At 40.4% G+C, this 20,079-nt stretch overlaps 2 protein-coding genes across 12 annotated transcripts in view; one reads left to right on the top strand and one right to left on the bottom strand.

Annotated features, from left to right (window-relative positions):
• Positions 1-5,779: 5,779 nt before the first annotated feature.
• Positions 5,780-9,155, bottom strand: senp8 (SUMO peptidase family member, NEDD8 specific). 6 transcript variants are annotated; one of them, XM_039796267.1, is made up of 2 exons: positions 9,138-9,155; positions 5,780-7,179 (listed from the first exon to the last, which is right to left on the bottom strand). In XM_039796267.1, the coding sequence occupies exon 2, from the start codon at positions 7,152-7,154 to the stop codon at positions 6,489-6,491; it is 666 nt and encodes a 221-aa protein (XP_039652201.1). In that variant the 5' UTR covers positions 7,155-7,179; positions 9,138-9,155; the 3' UTR covers positions 5,780-6,488. The 6 variants fall into 6 exon arrangements, with proteins under 6 accessions (XP_039652201.1, XP_039652200.1, XP_039652196.1 ...); XM_039796266.1 differs by lacking the exon at positions 9,138-9,155 and adding an exon at positions 8,651-9,015; XM_039796262.1 differs by lacking the exon at positions 9,138-9,155 and adding an exon at positions 8,700-9,011.
• Positions 9,156-9,710: 555 nt separating this feature from the next.
• The window catches only part of myo9aa (myosin IXAa), a 130,702-nt gene continuing 120,333 nt past the window's right edge, over positions 9,711-20,079 (top strand). For all 6 annotated transcript variants that reach the window (XM_039794731.1, XM_039794732.1, XM_039794733.1 and 3 more), the window contains exon 1: positions 9,711-10,079. The gene's annotated coding sequence lies outside the window, so the exon portion shown is untranslated. The remainder of the gene's footprint in view (positions 10,080-20,079) is intronic.

The following is a 20,079-nucleotide window of genomic DNA, read 5'->3' as shown; positions in this document are numbered from 1 at the left end:
TGAGCAGGTTTTGATTTAACAAACCTCTATTGGCCAGTACAGGTGGATCTACAGTTCAGTTTGAAAGCAAAAATGGATGCTAACTCTGGAAAAAAAAATAAAAAATAGTTAAAAGGAGTGTATTTGTATTATCTCCATGAAAAACCAGGCAACAAGAAGGCATGACATCATTCTAGGCAGCTACAATTGAGTTTGATTGTACAAAAATATGGTCAGCTACAGTACGTCAGAGTTTCAATGGTAAAACTTTTCATTTATCCGCTGCCAGTAGACCTCAAAGGATCAGAATGCAATGCAGCCACATGTTAAACTGTGTTTTGATTATCGTATGTCAGCCGTGACCACAGACACACCCCAGTGTTCACAAACAAGTTGGATAGCTTCACTATATTTATGCATCCACGTGCTCACCATTGACTGAGAGCACCAAAGTTCACACCCATTCTCTGGAGAGCTGTCGAAAGTCATTCTGGGAAGTATGGGAAACCAGTCAGAGTACAATATATTACATTAACATTCCAGCACAAAATAACTCCTGGGATAGGATGAACATAAAATATATGATATGTAGTTATAGTATATAAGGGCATATTCATTGTTAAATGACACATTTTTGGACAAAATATCCCTTTCTTTAGTGGAAGTTTCATAGATTGAACAGCAGCTCTTGGCGTGGAGGAAAAAGGTCAGAATCTTCACAATTGGATTAACATTACCATGGAATTAAATGTGATGCACATTTTCATTTTCCTCTCTTTTTCTCTGTGTTATCATCTGCATTTCATCAGCTCTTTGGATTTTATTTGTACTTTTCCTTCCAGCAATAACTAATTCAACCAAGATCTGGGGTCCGTCATCCTGACTCAGTGTGTGTACACTTTCCAAGTAAACAATGGCTTTGGTTACAACTGACACGTGTGGTGAAGCTAAGAAAAATCAGTTTTCATATTTACGGTTTTTAGTTTGAGCCATTAAAGACAGAACGACTGGTTATTCTTATGTGTTAGATAGTTCAAAAACTTAAAGTAATAGACGCTTGAAAATGTAAAAGACTTTTTTTAGTCAGGAACACTTTGTCAATAAATAGATTTTATTTATCTGCAATTTTTATTTGGCGGTATGGCTCTGTCAGAAGCTGTGACAGGATTTAAATTAAGTTTAAATAGAGCGCTCTTTTTGGGAACTCGAATCAGGGAATCAGCTGAGCCATCGGCTGGTGTGCTGGCTTAGTGACTGTCAGCTATGAGCTTGACTGCGTGACCTGTCAGAACTTACCTATGCCCCATTTGTGGGAAATCCGCAGTCGGTTAGCTTAGCTTAGCACAAATACTGGAAACAGAGAACAGCTGGCCTTGCTCTGTTCGAAGGTCATAAAATCAGCCTACCTGCACCTCTAAACCTCACAAATGAACACATTATATCTGGTTTGTGTAATCCGTACAAAAACTGCTGTGTAAAAATGATAAGTTTCACTTCAGAAGTGCTGTAAGGCGGATTTTGTTACCTTTGGATAGAGCTAGGCTAGCTATTTCCTCCTCTTTCCAGTATTTATGCTTAGCTACGCTAACCAGCTGCTGGCTGTAGCCTTACATTTACCATACAGACATGAAAGTGGTATCAATCCTCTCATCTGACTCTGCAAGAAAGTATATATTTCCTATTCCCTGTTGTCATAACATAAATAGGTTTACTATTCACTTGTGACTCAACTATTTACTTTCCTGATGCTAATATCAAAATGGGATTTATGGAATTATTTATGACCAAATGGAGTGATGTTAAGAGTTAATATACAGTATATAAGTTGGCAAATTTTGTTTCTAAAGCATGGCAACAAAGACTAGAAGGTTTATTTGTTTAATATATGATGCTATTTTGGTATCTAGTCCCTTGCTATTAGTAGTGGTGTCCTGTAAGCCTGTTTGGGCTGGGCATACTTTTTGTGTGCATGACACAATAATAAAATGATTTAGTCACAATGCAGGCTGCATGGATTGCTGCACGGGTGTGTAGAAAGTAAAAAAAGAAATAAAATTATTCATCCATATTTATATTAGCTATTAGCCAATTTTCACAGTAGCCTACTTCAGAAGTGATATTGCTCCCATTCCCTGGTTGCCACTAAAGGCTGATAAAAGTCAAGCATTACTTACACCTTATTAACTGGTCACAGATTTACCCAAATGTGTTTTTAATAGTCTTGTTGTGCCGTTTCATCAGATTTTAGGATAGCCAAATATTTTACATTGAAGTTTCTTACTCTCTGCTGTGTCTTTGTTGGATTTTAGATTTGTAAATTCCCAACTGTTTTCTGCAGGGGACAGAATATTGACAAAGAGAGCGCTCATACAATGACTGACCTACATAACAACTTCAGTTTACCACCTGATCCAATGAGATGGACAAGCCTGGCACTTCTGCACCGTTTGTGAACGTGGAGCACAATGCGAAAGCCTTATCTCAGGAGCAATCATGCTGCACAGAATCAAATTCTTGCCTTCTCTTTTCTTTCTTGATTTAATGTTGTGATATGAACTTGACCTACTTCCTCCTGAACACGCGGTGCACACCTGGAAACACTGGCGTCCAGGATGTAACTTTGTCGGTTTGGGCCTCTCGCTGGGATGTTGCTTGTTTTAATCAAACTGCTTCTCACGCATGCTGCTGTAAATGAAGCCAACGTGGTTCCAAGTTGTTGTAGTTGGTTGCAGATGTGTTGTGACAAGACATGATGTAATGTAGAACCAACAACTCCCAAAACAGATGTTAGAATTGATGTCAGAGGTCAGAGACAGTTCTGAGCTCAATGTATGGTTTGTTTGTGCATTGGTGTATGTACATGTACCTGCTTTATGCCCGTGGGCTCCTATCTGACGAGTAAATATGAACCAGCTGGAGATCCGGGAACCTTGGCTGCTGCTCCTGAAATCAATATCACACAACACTGATGAAGAACAGCGGTGAGTGAGCTCACTAATGGAGCATTTGTTTATTGCTATAAATTATAAAGTTTATGTCTTGTCATAAATCAAAACCAAATGCAAATCCAAATAGTGTCAGCTATATGTGTGCATTTGTCAATGCAGGTAGAGCTCAAAACTGTTGTAGCAAACCAAACCAAACATGTTTTTAAGTACTTTTGTGCCATGTCAGGTCAAGCTAACTGCAAGTCAAGATGCAAGTCCTTTATGGTCTGTGAATCTGGATGATTTAGTGTAACAGCATTCAAACATGTTTAACAATGTGAGTTTAAAGGTATTGGACAAAAACCCTATAATGTTTTAGTTTCAAAGTTAAGTCACGTTTTTAAGGGAGTAAGATCTCAAGTTAAGAGTTGGTTTGAGATCGGACTGTGAAAATCAAAGCATATGATTCACAAAATGTTCATACTAATACTAATATTCATGGCATGAGGGACAATTTTTGTGTGCTACTAATTCATTTTTACAGTACCTTTGGTCTAAACTGTTGTTTATGGAATCTTATTGTTTTCTGATTTGTAATCATTATCCAGTACAGACTTAAAGGCCAGCTGCTGTGTTCAACCTTTATTTAAATGTGTTTAGCTCATTGCATGGCTGTGCACCCAGGGGCAGAAGTGACATGGAGACTCAAACCCGGGCCCTGAAGATGACGAATGGCCTTTTTTATTTTTTTATCAAGACGGCGGTCGTCTGTAAGCCTACTGTTGATTTACAGCAGAACAAAAGCACCAATACTAAGAAGCTTTGTTTTATGCCACTGAAAGCTGTGTATGATTTGCCAGAAGAGCAAAGAGCAGGGTACAGGATTTTGTAGGATTTAAGTTGATCCATCTCCGTTTACTTTATCCAGCAAATAGCGAGGTGCACCTGTCTGTAATATTCCTTCAAATTACGACACCAAACCTTGGTGCACTACCGTAGGTTGTTTAGAGTACCGAGACTTGAGATGACAATAGACAGAAAGTCGAGTTCGATTTCCTTGTAGGCACTCATGGAGTGGACTTGGTTAATTGGCCATTTAGAAGCAAATCTGTCTACATTAATGTGCCTTTCCCTGGCCTCCTTGTCTCACTAATGCAGTGCGCTGCCAGGGTGGTGAATGCCCCAGCTTTGTGGCATTTTATTAGTAAACCCTGATGGCTCGTCTGACTGGTTACTCTGGGTGAGATACTGTATGCCTGTGAAAGGAGAGCAGAGTGTGGAACCAGTCCAAGCAGTGTGAATTTAAGAGCAGGGCAGCCAGTCAAATCAGGAGGTTGTGCCCTTATTTTTTTACTACAACAGAATTACTGCTGAGTGTTCCTGATTATACTGTTTAAGGTCAATTGACTTTATGTGGCCAATTTATTTTAAACAACCCTTTTTTTGAAATGGCATTTCAGATTTTTAAATCCCTTCTTAATCGTATCTGATTCTTAAACAAATTTAAAACAATAAAATGAATATTTATCTAAATTGTGATTGATCTTGACTTTTCACCACACTAGTGTTTTGCTTTCTAGGTCCGCAGTTACACAACACAAGACGAGACAATGATCTTTTATCCATTCACACTCGGCTCTTCCCGAAATCACCTGTGGGCTTTCTGTGAACCATCTTTGTTCATCCCACTCCACGCCGAGATGTGGTCAGCTTTACTTTGCTGCATGTCTATCCATGTTGAAACCCTAAATCCTTTTTCAGCTTCTAGTGTAATACTTGCTTATAAATGTGTCAAAGGCCACAGTCTGACTCCGAATAGTAAGGTCGCAAATAAAGAATGCTTTGGCCTTCCTGTGTGCTTTCTAAATTTAAAGTACAATGCTGGATGACAGCTTAACCACAATCTACTTTGGAACACGTATGGAAATTATATTCGTAGATATGTTGATGCTTTTCTAAAAATGAAAGCTGTTGCCTTTGTTTGCCAACATAACATTATTTTTAAAACGTGTGGGACTAGTGAAAGTCTCTGTTTCAGTTGTCTGAATAATAAGCGGCTGCTACAGATTTCTTGCAATCACAACACAATAAAGTTGACACTTTGCCCCTAATGTGTTTTATGTTCCTTTCTTTCAGACAACAACAATAGGACACGTTTCAATGATAAGCTACTGCAAGGTAGGCTTGGGTATCAAACTTCCAATACATTTTGAGCACTGACTTAACTAATGGTAGCACGGAGAATTAAAATTGTCAAGTACTGAAAGTTCGCTTTGAATGTTTTATCAGATTCTTAGAATTGTAACTTATTTAATCTATAGGTCTGAATGGATTTTTATTTTTTTTAATTTTAGGCAGTTTTTGTGTAATTATTTATTAGTAAAGAATAAAAAAAATTAAAAAAACTCACCAGAGTAGACATTTCAAACATATCAATACCCCCCAAAATACCATATCCATAAAAATTGTACATTTAAATAACATTTCAGCATCAAATATTTACAGTAATAAAACTCTATACAAGTCATGCCAATGGTTCTGATTATTTTGCAGCCTAAAAGTGAACGTTTAAATTAATAGTTGACAGATTAATGTTCATAACTGTACCGAAACATGTAAATGATCTTTATACAAGTTAAACATCAACTAAGGTTCAAGAGAAATCTGATATCCAACATTTATTCTTCAGTAAATATGCATATACAAACCTGCCAATCAATGTTTTCAGTGAGGTAATTGTGTATTCAAAATAACATAATACCTTTTGCTGATGTAAAATATATTAAAATTATCAAAAATATTTTAATAAATAAGACTTGAACTTGATGACAAGACAGCTGGAACCACAAATAAAAAAAAAACCACAAAGGAAATTTACCATTTTGTCAACAAAAATGTGACAGTAAAATTTATTAGATCAGCATACAATGACTTGGATACTTGCTTTTTGTGAGAACATATCATACCACTCAACATTGGCCTCTGTCCCATACAGTCAGAATACATGTCTTACCCTCACACAGCAATTTTCTTTAAAATATTTCAAAACTAAAAGTTTGTAGTTGTAGACATACTGCATGTTCAAACTAAGAGACAGACTGAATACGTGATGTAAAGTAGGAGATAAAGTTAAGTTTCACATTCTTATCGTCAATTCTAGTTCATTTAAAATGACCCTGAGCAATAATCTGTGTAAACATTTCTACATTTGCCCCAAACTAATACAATGGAGAAATGAAAGTCTGTGCCTCCTCTTTGACATGACATTCTCCATCCTCACTAAATATGTACATGAGTCCATTCCTTTGTAGGCATGCTGGTGTTCAGGTTTACATATCGTATGCTGCTGTGCATAAACAAGGCATAAACATGACACCAAGTTTCCAATGAATCATTAAAGATCCGTAACATTGCGTTCTCTTTTTAAACCTTTTTTTCTATTATGGAGTATGATAGAGACTTTAATAGAAATATACCTCATATGTCGTTATATACTGTATTCAAGGAGTGCATTCAGATGCTCCAGCAGTAGATATGTAGAGGCTGACAGCTGTTGTGCATATATGAGGGGCAATCAACATGCTAAGGAAAAGACAGAGAGCAGCAGAGCTCATTCTGAGCTAGACTCTGGATCAGTCTGCACCATTCAGCCCTCTTCTGAGTGATGTAGGCTGGGGTGATGACTTGCACAGGAAGGCGCGGTGAGCCTTCCACCCTGGCCATCTCACACAAGGCCTCTGCGATACAAATAACATACATGCCGCAGTCATAGCTGTTCTGCTGTGATGGGCACGGCTCGTCCACAAACAACGCTTTTCTCCCGGCACCCAAGAAAGGCTCTAGCTTGCTGGCGATGCGCCGCGCGTGCAGCGAATTGCTGCCGTTTTGAGAGTCATAGTGTGCAAAGTAGTTGGAGTTGTGATGGTAGACCAAAAGGCTCCAGTGGGATCCCCCGGCGCTCTGGTTGGAGTTGTCGTTAACGGCTAGAAAGACCCAGTGGCGAGAAGCAAGATCCAGCGGCTCCAGAAATAGGGCCAACTCATCAGGGCAGGAAGCACACTTGATGAACTGGGTGACCTCCGGGCTGATGAGGGTGATGGTCTCCCCCAGGACTCTGAAGCGCTCAGCAGCAAAGTACTCAAAAGCGAAACCAATGACTCGGTCATTGAGCCAGTAAGGTCCTTCCAGTAAGGACACATCAGAGCGCCGCAGCAGGCTGTCCTGGTAGCTCAGCACTACAGGGTCCATCCTCCAACACAGTCAGAGAGTGAGTCTAAAAAAAAAAAAGAGAGGAAAAAAAAGACAGAAGTTTTAGTGCTGAACGTTTAGCCGACCTGCAGAAAATGAATCAACAACTATTTTTGATCAATTGATATTTTTTACTTATTTATCGAGTACAAATACCAAACATGTCGCTTCTAATATGTGAGAGTTGTCTGCTTTTCTTTATGTGATTGTAAACTAAATATGTGGGTTTTAGACAGTTGTAAGGCTGCAACTAACGATTTTTGTCATTGTTGATTTAATCAAATAGATGGTATGGTCTAAAATGTCAGACAACAAAAAAAGCCCAAGATTACAACCACAAATGTCTTGTTTTGTCCCCAACTCAAAGACATTTCACAGAGGAGTGAAGAAACTAGAAAATATTCACATTTAAAAAGCTGGAATTACAGAATTTCTTTGTAATTTTTTTTTTCTCCATAAGTGACTCAAACCGATTAAGCGATCATCAAAAAAGTTGGCAATTAATTTAATAGTTGACAACTACTTGATTAATATTTGCAGCTTTAGACTGTTGGTCATACAAAACAATCACTTTTAAGATGTCACCAATTGGGCTTTAGTAAAATTGTGATGTGGATTTTTTTAATCAATATATCAAGAAAGTAGTTGGCAGATTAATCAATACTAAAATTAAGTTATTTGCAGTTCTATTGTAGTACGGCAATGAGTTACGTTAGTTGATGATCGTCGGAAAAGTAATCAAATTGGACTGTTGGTCAGACAAAACAAGCAGTCTGAAGGTGTCATTTTGTTATGTTATGTTAAAATGACACCTTCCCTGTGATGGGTTGTGTAAAAAAACGTATCCTGAACATAATGATGCAAACCTAATGAACGTATCTTCACTGGACGGACGACTACTAACGTTACTGCACAGGGATGAAGCTGTGTTAAAGTCGTAACGCTACCATGTAAAGTCAACGTAAACAGACTGTTGAACTTTACTGGAGCGAACACACAGAAGGTTTCAGTTAACGTTAGTATGGTTCCATCTTGGTTCGTTGGTGTCATATGTGGACCATGGTGTGGACCGTTGTTACTCACGGAGACACGTTACTTTATCGTATTAAAGGCTCTGAACACCAACACAGGTGTTTTCACTTAATCTGATTGATTAGCTAGACCTCTACCCAGGACTGCGTGGGCGTGTATAGACTGTGATTGACAACCTTAGCTAACTGAAAACACCTGTGTGGGTGTTCAGAGCCTTAATATAAATGTAACGTTAGCTACAATAGGTTTGGTTGGCCATAACAGACAAAACTACAGGCTGTTGCCGGTGTCCGGTGATGACCCTACGGAGTATAACATTACTGCAGTGCGTTTAGTTCATCGTTTTTGCCAGCAGGCAGCTCACCGGTCTTACGTTAGCATGAGCTAGCTAGCTAGCCAGCCAACGGCAACTTTCCCCATCAGACGAAGCTAGCTGAACCGTAATGTAAGGCTGTAGTACATACACAGTGTACTGGCAAATTAAAAGGCATGCTCTTGATTCGATGTCCATACCTGTAAAAGACACACTCAAATAAAAAGTACCACGAAAACTGCAGTCTTGTCCCTCATTACAGTGACTAACGTAAACCGCCGCTGCTGGAAGACCTTACATGTTTTTGCGACAGTGTACCTGCGCAGTAGCTACATTTACTGAAAGGCTACCCGTATGTTTCATTACACACAGGGACTGAAACAGATCAGGACTTTAACACTTCAATTGTATAATCAGAAAGACAGCCACGTGTTCAAAAACCAACACATCTCCCGTCTTGGCAATCCAATATCAATTCAAAATGCACGCTCAGATTTGTTTTTTTCCCCATCTAAAAACGTGCGGTGTGATGTGTGTACTTCGCTGCCGTGTTATTTCGTGCTTCCTTCCTGTTGTTTCGCTCCGTCCATTATGATTATTTTCCTAGGATGGCGAAGGCATGGTCCGCCCTACTCTACCTCTGATTGGCCAGGAGTCGTTGCCTTCGTTCTTCTTCTGTAGTTTATTGGCGGGCTACAATCCAATGTTTAAATGTGCATTCCGCCACCTACTGCATAGACATGTTATGTCTATGACCTACTGTACCATTGCCTTCGTTAGATTTTGGTAAGAGGAGTGGGATTGGTTAGGGTTATGGTAAATGTTAGGGTAAGCCAATCAGAGGCAGAGTAAGGCATAGTAAGGCGGGACATGCCTTCGTTATCCTAGAAAAAATACTCGCCAACCATTCGCTAAAAGACGCATGCTTTCGCGTTTTGGGGCCCATAAAGCATGCGCGCTAGATTCTTTCTCCAGCCAAGCCGGTTGATAGTTCAGAAAACAATTTATTAATAATTTGACAGCCACTCCTTTTGCAATGATTGTGTATGTGAATACATGCTTTTTGTGTCGTTATGATGTACGCGGAAGTTTCATACGGATATATAAATCACAGACTGAGCTCCGGTCCCGCCCTATGGTCCCGCCCGGGGGCTTGGCTGAGGCTCCGTATGAGGCTCCGTCCTCCTTCTCTATTTTCTCCCCGCCCATTAGCAGCGTGAACGCGCACTGCCGCGCGTCCCCAGAGCGGCCGCACTGATTAGCTAGGCAAAGTGGAGTTTTCAGCGACCGTCACCGAACTGCGAAGGACTGCTTTTTAATTACATTTCACTACAGCGAACACACACGGATACAAAAAAAAAGCGCAAGTATTCAGCGCGGAGTTGTATTTCGAGGAGTTGTTCGGAAGCAAACGGCGGGAGAGAGAAGAAAACAAATTAATTCAGTGGGAATGCAGGGAATTAAATAGAGACTTAGGCATTTCGAGTGGCTACAAGTGTGTGTGTCTCTGCAACCCATCCTGAGAGCAGACGGAAAACTTGAGTCCCACTTACAACCGACTTCAGCGTTCACTTCTGGAGGTAAGGGTGGGATGTTTAGTAGCTGGACACGGTGGTGTGTGGTGGGCTGCCCCGCAGTGGGAAGAGTGGCTTAAGGGGGCTGCAGGCAACCAATGAATCAAGAAACTTGTTCTTTTAATATCTTCACTCATTTGCAAGATGGTTGTCCATGCTTTTTAAGGTGTGGATGGGCTCAGTCGATGCTTTTGTTCAATGAACAATCAGAGGCATAATGTAGGCTATAATGTGTAAGCTTGTGAAAAGTTTGAGTTGCAGCTCAGTGTCATGCCATCCGAGTGCTTGATCTACATCTAAAGCCACCTAATTTGTCCTTACAATACCGTATGTGACACCCTGTAAAACGATGACTCCTTTTTATAGATGTCTTTCTTGCACATATTGCACCAATATGATGTCAATGTGTCAGATTTCGCCAAAAGGATCATTTTCATCTGTAGTCCCTGGGCAGGTTGATGATGTCATGCATTAAAAGAAACAAACAAGACCTACAAAAAGCCGGCAAAAACAATCATCAGTGAAAGCATGCAAACATAACATAGGATGATATAGCATGAATGAAAGGAATCCTCACAGGACAGACCCAAGGACATATTACAGTCCTAACCACAGTTACTTAAAATGATGAACTTTACATCTGGTATTTTGTGTTCATGTTCATAACAGGATGAAGTTGTATGCTGTGCTCGGCTGCAGTAGGGTGGGGTAAACGTTTACATGTATTATTTAGTGGAGGTAGGACAGCACAGCTTCTGATGCAGTGGAGGCAATAAAGGCTGCAAAGCAGCTGTAATTGTACAGGGAGGTCTAATGGGGTGAAGAAGCTGCTGAATCATGGGTGCATGTCTCAGTGTGTTCAGTGGGCGAGAGTCGACTTCAGACGCTTTTAAGGCTGCAAACTCACAACACCAGATATGAATCTATGCAAGATACCTTTTAATGTCCCTGATTTCTTTTTTTTTTTTTATCACTTTAGTATTCATTTAGAGGCTTTGGCCTACTTTGTGTCTGTGCTGCTCAATGCTGAGTTTAAAGTAACAGTACATTGTCAGAGGATCTCTTAAGACATTTAGGCCTTATAGAGTTGTCAGTAGAGTGATGACAGGAAAATGAGGGGAGTAACATGCAACAAACGTCCCCAGCTGGACTCAAACTGGGGAAGTCGCAATTTATGATGAGTAAACTCCTACACTGCCAGGGTGCCCCTGATCATCTTCTATCACTGTGTTTCCGTGAGAATTGCATAATACACGTATTAGATTTAAAACAGGGGCTCTGTGACTATTTGGGGTTGAACATCTTATGTTTTCGTATCTGCAAAAAAAGCTAAAGAAAATGACTTTAATTCAAGTAGCTGTGAGGTCAGATCAGCACAGGTGATGAGGGTGAAGTGGCTCTGTCCTGCAGGAATGCGAGGTCTGAGAAGACACAGCTGCTTGTAAGCATGAGAGGCGGCCCGGGCCGAGACTCCAGCAACTGGTCCCTGTCGACATCCGACACCTCACAGGCCCCCTCTGTCTGCTATTTCTAAAAGACGGGCCTCAGTTTGTATCACGTCGGGCTGTGTCTGTGTCGGGTGATATCACCGACACCACCTTTTTTTTTTTAAAAAGACCTGAAGCTGTGGTTTGAAAGGTTGAAAGCTCCGTTTGAAGCTATGCAGGAGCTAATCCGCACAGTTGTAGTGGAATATTTTGTGGTTATATGAACCCTTTTGCAGCATTGAAATTAAGACAATCTGCCCTTCTAATTCTACTTAAGACTAGTTTGATGAAGGTGCACAAACCTTTACTTGGGGAAAAAAATGCATTATGCAAATGCATTACTTCATGCAAAGTTTCATTTTCACAGCTACATCATCTTGGATTCGATTAGTGTTCTTCTAAGAGAAACGATGAATGACTCGTGGTGTCTTCACCTTGTACATCATGTCCTGTCTCTGGGTGCGGCCTCAACCTTTTGGCTAGTCCTGTTCCCTGAGTTGAACAAAAAAAATTATACAAACCAGTAGAGCTGGTAGCCATAGGGCAAATAAGACTTGAGATATTGTAAGATTCCGTTGTCGTAGATTACGTCCTGGGAAATTGGCGCACAAAAGAAGAAGACGCCTCCTCTGTGTTCGAGTGCGTCGTAAATATACTGCAGCACATTTTAGATGCAGACCAGCTGAGGAGTCATGATGGCAGAACGGGTAAACCACCACTCTGCAGTTTTAAACCCTCCTGTCATAAGATATTTATCAGCAGTAAAATAACTCCGTCTCTATATATAACCTCATTCTTTTGACAGTGAAGTATGTTTTGTGGTTTTAGAGAAGAACTCTGTAGCTCATTGTGAAGCCATCGAAATTAGAATGAGGTAAAGAGAGTTATTGCTGCGGGGGTGGAGGGTGACTGCAGCAGAACATTTCTAATTTAAATAATCAGAATACCAGCTTTCACTTCATTTCATCACTACATTTCACATTTGTTTGGAAACGAATCACCATGCTGGGATTTCTGCTGCTATTTCTACAGTTTTTTTGGGGGGGGGGGGCTTTTCCCTTTTTATTATGTAGTGACAGTGGATAGACATGAAGGGGGGGGAGAGATGGGGCATGACACGTAGCAAAGGGCAGCAGGTCGGATTTGAACCTGCGCCGCTGCAAATGCTCTTACTGGGTGGGCTACAGGCCGCCCCTATTTCTACACTTTATTTTATAATGCATAAAGTATTTATTTTGCCATGTAAGCGGAACAAAAAATGGATTTACATTTTTGCCTCATTTCCTGTTTGAAGTTCACCCTACTGTAACCCTACGCCGAGTGACTGTAGCTTAAATAGGTCTTCGTACAATATATCACGGTCTCATAGTTGCAGTTTCTGTAAAATTGCAGCCTGGTGAAGAAAGCTACAGCAGTTACCAGGGCCTATATCCCCAAATCCATTTCTTTGTTCTTTTAAAAACATAACTACAGTGTTTGAAAAGTGCAGTGGCGGCTCTTCCAACATGGTGTTTTGTCCTCTTTATATTGAGGTAACAACCCTCTCTCTGTGCTGTGACTTCGTTGCACATCCGCGGTAGCTCCTGTTAGCTCCTGTGAGCATAGAGTCTCTACCCAATCTGAAAATATGAATGCCCCCAATCATCAGCCCCTGAGGTGTTACCTGGCTGCTCTACTGAATCCTAGCCTGTGTTTGGGAGAACAGGAGTCACGTGCTGCAGGCTCACATGATCGGGATAGTCCCGAAAAAGTGTTGTGGCCTCATGATGGGATTGTGTGGCGTAAGTGATTGGCATGCACATGAAGTCATTAAAGAGGAACCTGCTTGTGTTGCACTGAACAAAGCTCCCCTTTCTTTAGTAGGCCATTATATGAGGGAGGCTTTGGCCTCAAAGGCTCAGCTTCCGCGCGTTTTGCATTTCCCCTCATTAGCTCACTGGTGCTAACAATAGCTGGAGTGAGACGGAGAGAAGAAAGTGCATTGTGTTGTTCTTTGCAATTTTGCTTATGTGAAATGAGCTCAACTCGTTCTTTTTTTTTTAATTAATCCCTTAAAATGGGAAATGGAGTCAACAAACAATAGTGATCTGTTTGGAAGCTCAGTTTGTGTTCCCTTAAATTAAATTCCATCCTCCCAAGAGAGAAGCAAGCTTTCAAAGCCTTTTTTTATTGAGAAACGCCAATGGTAATTTAGTCAAAGCTTAGAAAATCACACACAAATTGAATGCAATGCAAAGAAAGCAGTTTTCTGAGCTTAAATACCTAGTTTCAATAATTATGTGATTTTTTTATTTTTGTTTTGTCTTTTCTGCCTTTAAGTGATAGGACAGCTAGGTGAGAAAGGGGGGAGAGAGAGGGGGAAGACATGCAGGAAATCTTCACAGGTCGGACTCGAATCCTGGGCCTCTGCATCAAGGCATAAGCCTCTCAGTATATGTGTGCCTGCTCTACCCACTGATCCAACCCGGCCACAATAATTATGTGATTTAAAGTTAGATGTGGATATAGATGATGCTCACTTGCACGGAAGTCGATAGTCACTTTGATGGCCTTGTAGAAACTGCTAATCATTGGAGGACGAATGTTGCAGGCAATACCACAGAGTAAACGTACTCATTAAATACCTGAGGTACAGAGGTATTATCAGGTTAAATGACCGAAGCCTCCAGATGCCAGAGGCCACATTACTGCAGGCTTTTGGCAGCGGAGCACTGACTGGAAACTAAAGTTGTGATTTGCTGAATTTTTGTGTGCGTGTGTGTTGTGACACAGCAATGACAATAGCTCCTGGCCCCCTGCAGCCTTATGGTAGAGACAGGTCAGGGCCTATGGTTAATCCCCAGGCATGTGCTGTTGTGTAATGGTACACAATACTGTCCATTTGCAGAGCAGTGCTGCCATGAAACCACTTTAATTATCAGTGAAAAGTGTTATCATCTTGTTGAAGCCTTCATATGGCAGCATCAGCCTTATGTGTTTATAATGATGTCATAGCATCAGGAAATATTAAAGCATTCATTTGGATATTTAACCAGCAAGTGTTTGAGGTCTGTGTTTCTTAACACCCACACAGTGCTTTATATGATATTAAAACCATAGTCATGTCATGTATTTATTTTTACTTCTGGGTTACAAGCTAGTCAAGAGGACAGACATAAAGTTTTATTTCTATTAAATTAACTTTTAGCATTTTGCTTTATGTGCGAACAAAAAGGAACACGTGTCACGCATATAGCAGACCCAAATTAAATGGGGGAAAAACTAAAATAAACCATAGATTTTTTGGAGGTCTTCAACAAGTCTGAGGTTCTTAAAGGTCCTATTGCATTATTGCTTTCATAAACTTCAAAGATGCACAGCTCTCTTTAGTTATTCTAAATCTTTTTTTTAATGGAAAAACTCAATAATCAAAAGTTCAGCACCTTTTATCATTGCGATACAGAGCACACATTAAAAAGTTGGCTAAACCAAATATTTTATAGTCCGACGATCATGTAAGTCATCCTAAACTTTTTCAGTAAATGTGCAGGAGAAGAATGAGTGGTCTGCCTGCAAAAAGATGCCTAACCAACATTAGGAGCGCCGTTGAAATTGCTTTCAGAATAGTTTTTTTAATTTTTTTTTATTGCAGTTAAAATGATATTTCAAACTATAGTTTTCAAAAGAGAGAACATTGCAGACCAGATATAGTTCTCCATCCAGGAAGAAAGTTTAGTCTCTACAGTACGCTGCCGCTCTTATCTGTGAGGAATTCTGTCCGTTTACAGTAGTCTGCGCTCCGTCAGAATGAGGCAAGAGGGGAGGAAGAGTGGAGATAGATGTGGCTGCCTGACAACAAACAGGCGGTGATAAGCTGGATTTCAAATGCAGCCCGAGACATGCTCACTAATAGCTGGAATGCTTCTCCTGTCTAATCTATAGTACTGTAGTTATCAGTGTCGTAAATGAGCAGATTATAAGGGCTACTTTGAGATTATTCTTAAATCTAACCACTAACTCTAGAAGTGTAGCCTCTTGGGGAAGTGTCGTGGAATATAATATTTTGGTTTTGTTCAAGAAAATGCATCCTCTAAGTCGGTCACAGTAACCCTGTGTCCAGCGTTGGTGAATTACATTGAAATATCTATCTAATGTACAGGACAACTCTCCCAAATGTAGCATTAACATCTTACAATTGGTTTTACGTCATGCTGCGAATGTTTTTAATGCCATGAAAGGACTTCTGTATCAGATTAAAAAAAAAAAAAAATATATCATCTTTGTAACCAGATTTCATTGAAATGTAATATATAGTTAAGCTCCAGGGCCAAAAGAACAAGTGATACGCGTTTGGTGATCTGGAGCTGGGTACAGGTCCTGGTATTTTGTAAAGAATTTACAAACATTGAGAGGTAGGGCAATTGCAAAATTTTTGCAATATTCTCATAACTTACTGTACATTTCACTTGGGTTTTAGAAAACCTTTAAACGCATGCCCCCCCCGCCCCCACCCCCCCATGACTGCCAGTATGAAGATCTTGTGTATTAAAATGACCAGTAGAGGATTGTACAGCCTTGGCGGAGGTATGTGCTCTCTGCGTGTTTTTCTTTTTTTCTTCTTTGTAATGAGAGACAAGCGTTAACAAGAGATCCACTGTCTGTTTGAAGGAATAGGGTTTTTTTTTGTTCTTGGATGTTTTGAGTGCAATTTGACCATCTAGCAAACTTCAACAAGAAGACACTGCATGATGTGACGATTCAAGTATTTCTCTCCAAAGTGCTCTTAAGGTGCAACAATCGAATGATCTAATTACTTAAGGGAATCACTGTATGATCATTAAAACATCCAATCACAACATTTGTCATGACAGAATGATATATGCACCCTCCGCTGAACTCTGCTGAGTCATGTTGTGCCACAATGTTCACTTTAATGCCCCTGTCCTTTTTACTTTGGCACCCGCCCCGCCTGCATTCATTCTGATTGCCCACTGATGCATTTCAGAGCGGGCCTTCACTGCAGTCACTCAGTAGTCTGGTTGAACAATTATGGTCATACACCCTGGAGACGATTAGAGGGTGCCTATGGTCTCCACAAAGTCCGAGTCCTCCACTCAGCCTGAGAAGAGTCCACTTAACCGTGGAGCTGTCTCAGCTTAGCAAATATTTTTGCTCTACATGTCACGCTGGCTGAACTGCACTACAGAGCGGGTTAAGTTATGTGTGGAGACTCAAATGCCAAATGTAATGAGTTTTTCCTCAAGAAGTAGTTTTTGGGGAGTCAGTATGAACTTAATAAGGGTTCAGATAGAGGGTTGGACTGTTCTGACCTTCTCAACTGGCAGAAAGTATTGTTCTGAGAGAGCAGATTTGGTAGTTTTGTTCTCGGTGCAAATACGATACTTCGTGGTCTCTTTTTTGGTGAAATAGGTGTATTTAAAATGTCCTTTCATTTTAGTGGGAGGTTCAGAGTGTTGAGAGCAGTGTACGTACTTGATAATCAAACAGTTACTGCATTAATAACAAAGTTAGTCAACAATATTTTATCTTTTTTAAAGTCCACTGTGTCCTCGCAGAATAACACATGAAGATCACATATTAATGATACAAATTGAAAAGAGTATCTGAGGAATGGAAGTTTCCTGTAACCAAGAAAGTCTAGTTTCTCTCTCTTTTTTTTTTTTTTTCTTCGACCACAGTTCCCAAATGCAGCTCCACATCATGTCTCCACAAGCTTTTGGGTGCGCAGTAAACCATGAGGTCATAACATTATATGAAGCCTCTCCGCAGATTCTCGCCAACATCTTCCATCATCTCCTCGAAGCCTGAAAACGCAACTTGCGTTATCATCACGCCGCGGCTCTTTACTGTCTCCCTGTCGACTGCGGCTCTGACTGCACCTCCGGGCTCAGATTTCACAAAGCCTGCGGTCTGCCGAAGGCAGAAAGACAGCAGTCGTCCCCCATCCTCAGCGAGAGCCACTGTAACGCTGCCCTGTAATTACAGGTCATGTTTTTTTCCTAATACGCTAAACAGATGTGCTTAAAATTATGCTTAACATCCAGACCCCGAGTTAGACATGATGACATGTCATTACTATCAGCCGGTGGAGGCGCACACTGTTACTGTTGCCTAAACGATTTTGGATTTGAGTTACTTTTATTCTCTAATTGAAACATCAATAGATTTAATGGACAGAACAAGTCATAACGGATAAACAAATTATTTTTCCACTTTTCGTTAACATTTGTGCTGCTTTCGTATGGTGTCGGAACACAAATTTCATGGCTCACCTGAGCTGTTTTTACTTTGCTGTTCATTGTCACGCCAATGCTGGAAATGGTGTGTTGTCTAAACACTCTGAGCTATAATATGCAACACATCTTCTTTTTAGCGTCCATGTTGTTCCCACATTACGACTAAAAGCTCATGAACATACCGAAGTCAGAAGAACTACTTCCCAACTCGGGGGAAAGGGGACCGTCCAAGGAGCATGTGAATGCACCATTGGCCTTGGCGGAGGTCTGTGCTCTCCGAGTGCCATTCTAGTTTCAAGGTATCATTCAATAGAAACAAATGACCTGGAAACAAAAGTGCACTCAGAATGCGCTGAATTTATTAATTTGATTTGTTCCCATGGACATTTTCTGCATCAGGATGTCAGATTTTCTGTGGTGGGCTTGTTTGACAAACAGATAATACACACTGACTTGCAAACATGTCCATGAGTGTACTTTTGCGTTGCCGAAATGTGTCGTATGGCATTTTAACATTTCCCTTTTGATCACTGGTGCTCACTCATGTGTTCCGTGATTCGTGGTGATGTCTTTGAAATTGCTCTCGATGTAGGTGTCAAATGGCCCGAAGGAAGACATTTTCCCTCTGTATCGTTACGCAACGCTTCACAAAAGAAACCTTTTGGCAGCTATTTTGATCAAATTCACCGCAGCTAATTGGCCGTGAAGATGACGAGTCCGTGGACGTACCCTAAGGTTGAAAAGCAGCTCCTTTCATGTCTTTTGTCCGTGTTTATGCTTGACCTAGTCACAGGTATTCAAAATAAGAAACTGTGTTGATCTCTCGGTGCACATTAGAGGACATGTGTGTTCATCGCTGTGAGGTTGGAGGCATCTTGGCACTGTGCTGTGTGAGCAGCTACAGTCATTACTGCACATCTCCACTCAGCTATAAAAATCGTGATGAGTCCTTTTGGCACTTGGCAGCCTCTCATAGTCTCGAGTGTTTGCAGACAACCTCCCAATCCCTGTTACCTATCCCATTGTGTGTATGTATTGGGGCTGTTCCCAATAGTTCAGTTTCATTCATAACATTGACATTCAAATTTTAAGTCAAACTTCGATTGCTGCGCAGGTTTTTTATTTTGCATGTCTATTCATTTTGTTTAAACCCACTATTTCTGCACAGTTGCAGATAAACATTAGGCTACACTAATATTATGAGTATTATACTATTTGTATAATTATTTGATTCCAGTGGTGGCTACATAGTAGTGGTGTGTGTAAAAAAATAAAAAAAAAATAAAGAAATAGCGATTTATATTCGAATTGCGATTCAAGCTCTACCAATTCATAGAATTCCAAAAATCTATTCACATTAAAAAAAAATGATAACTACAGTAACTACATTTACATACTGTGAATCATTTTTTTGAATCGAAAATCGTTTTTGAATCAAAAATAGATTTTTGAATCTAATCGTGAGCCTAAAAATTTGAGATGCACCGATAGACCGGCCGGTGACTGGAATTGGCCGGTTTTCACGTGCTCGGCCATGACCGGCAGAACGCATGCACACATGGACGCGACAGCACAGTCTCTTTTTTTTTTTTCCCTCTCTCAACTTTTCCGCGTGATGCCACGCATTGGTGTGATGCGCGTTTCCGCGCTCTTCTCGGACATGTCGGGAACCTCGTGAATTAACCTGCAACATGTCAGCTGTTTGGAAATTCTTCAGCGTGTGTGTGCAGAAGATAACAAGTTTGCAATATGCAATACCTGCAAGGAAAAAGTAGGGCGTGGAGGGACGACCCCAAAAACCAAAATCACATTTGTTTTTTGTTGGATATTGGATGTGAAAAGAAGGAAATGGTTCTAACATGGCACTTTAGATGTGTGTGAATTTCCCACACCAGGAGTAATTCATATAGTTCTATTTTATAGTGATCCATTATCTGTTCCAAAAATGTTCTATGTTCTGTGCAAAATGTTCTATTAAAGAAAAGATAGAAAATAAATATTTGTGCGTGCTGTAAAGTGGTTACAAAAAATGAAATCAGAATCGGCTAAAATCGGTATCGGCTGGCCTAACTCAAAGAAAATCGGTGCATCTCTACTAGGGCGGGCGCGATATGGACCAAAAGTCATATCCCGATATATTTTGGCTGAATATCGATATACGATATATATCGCGATATTTTTTCTGCAGTGAGAGCAAATGTTCAGTCAAAGCCCAAATCAAATATGACATGTCACGAGTATAGTTTCATAGAAACAGTTGCAAAATCAAATAAATAATAAACC

This window comes from Perca fluviatilis, chromosome 3 (genome assembly GCF_010015445.1).
Source record: "Perca fluviatilis chromosome 3, GENO_Pfluv_1.0, whole genome shotgun sequence".
NCBI lineage: Eukaryota > Metazoa > Chordata > Actinopteri > Perciformes > Percidae > Perca > Perca fluviatilis.
This window is presented reverse-complemented; position numbering and strand designations above follow the sequence as displayed.

What these genes read in the sequence shown, in the direction of transcription:
- senp8 (XM_039796267.1), bottom strand. Translation starts at nt 7,154, where the DNA reads ATGGACCCTGTAGTGCTGAGCTACCAGGACAGCCTGCTGCGGCGCTCT.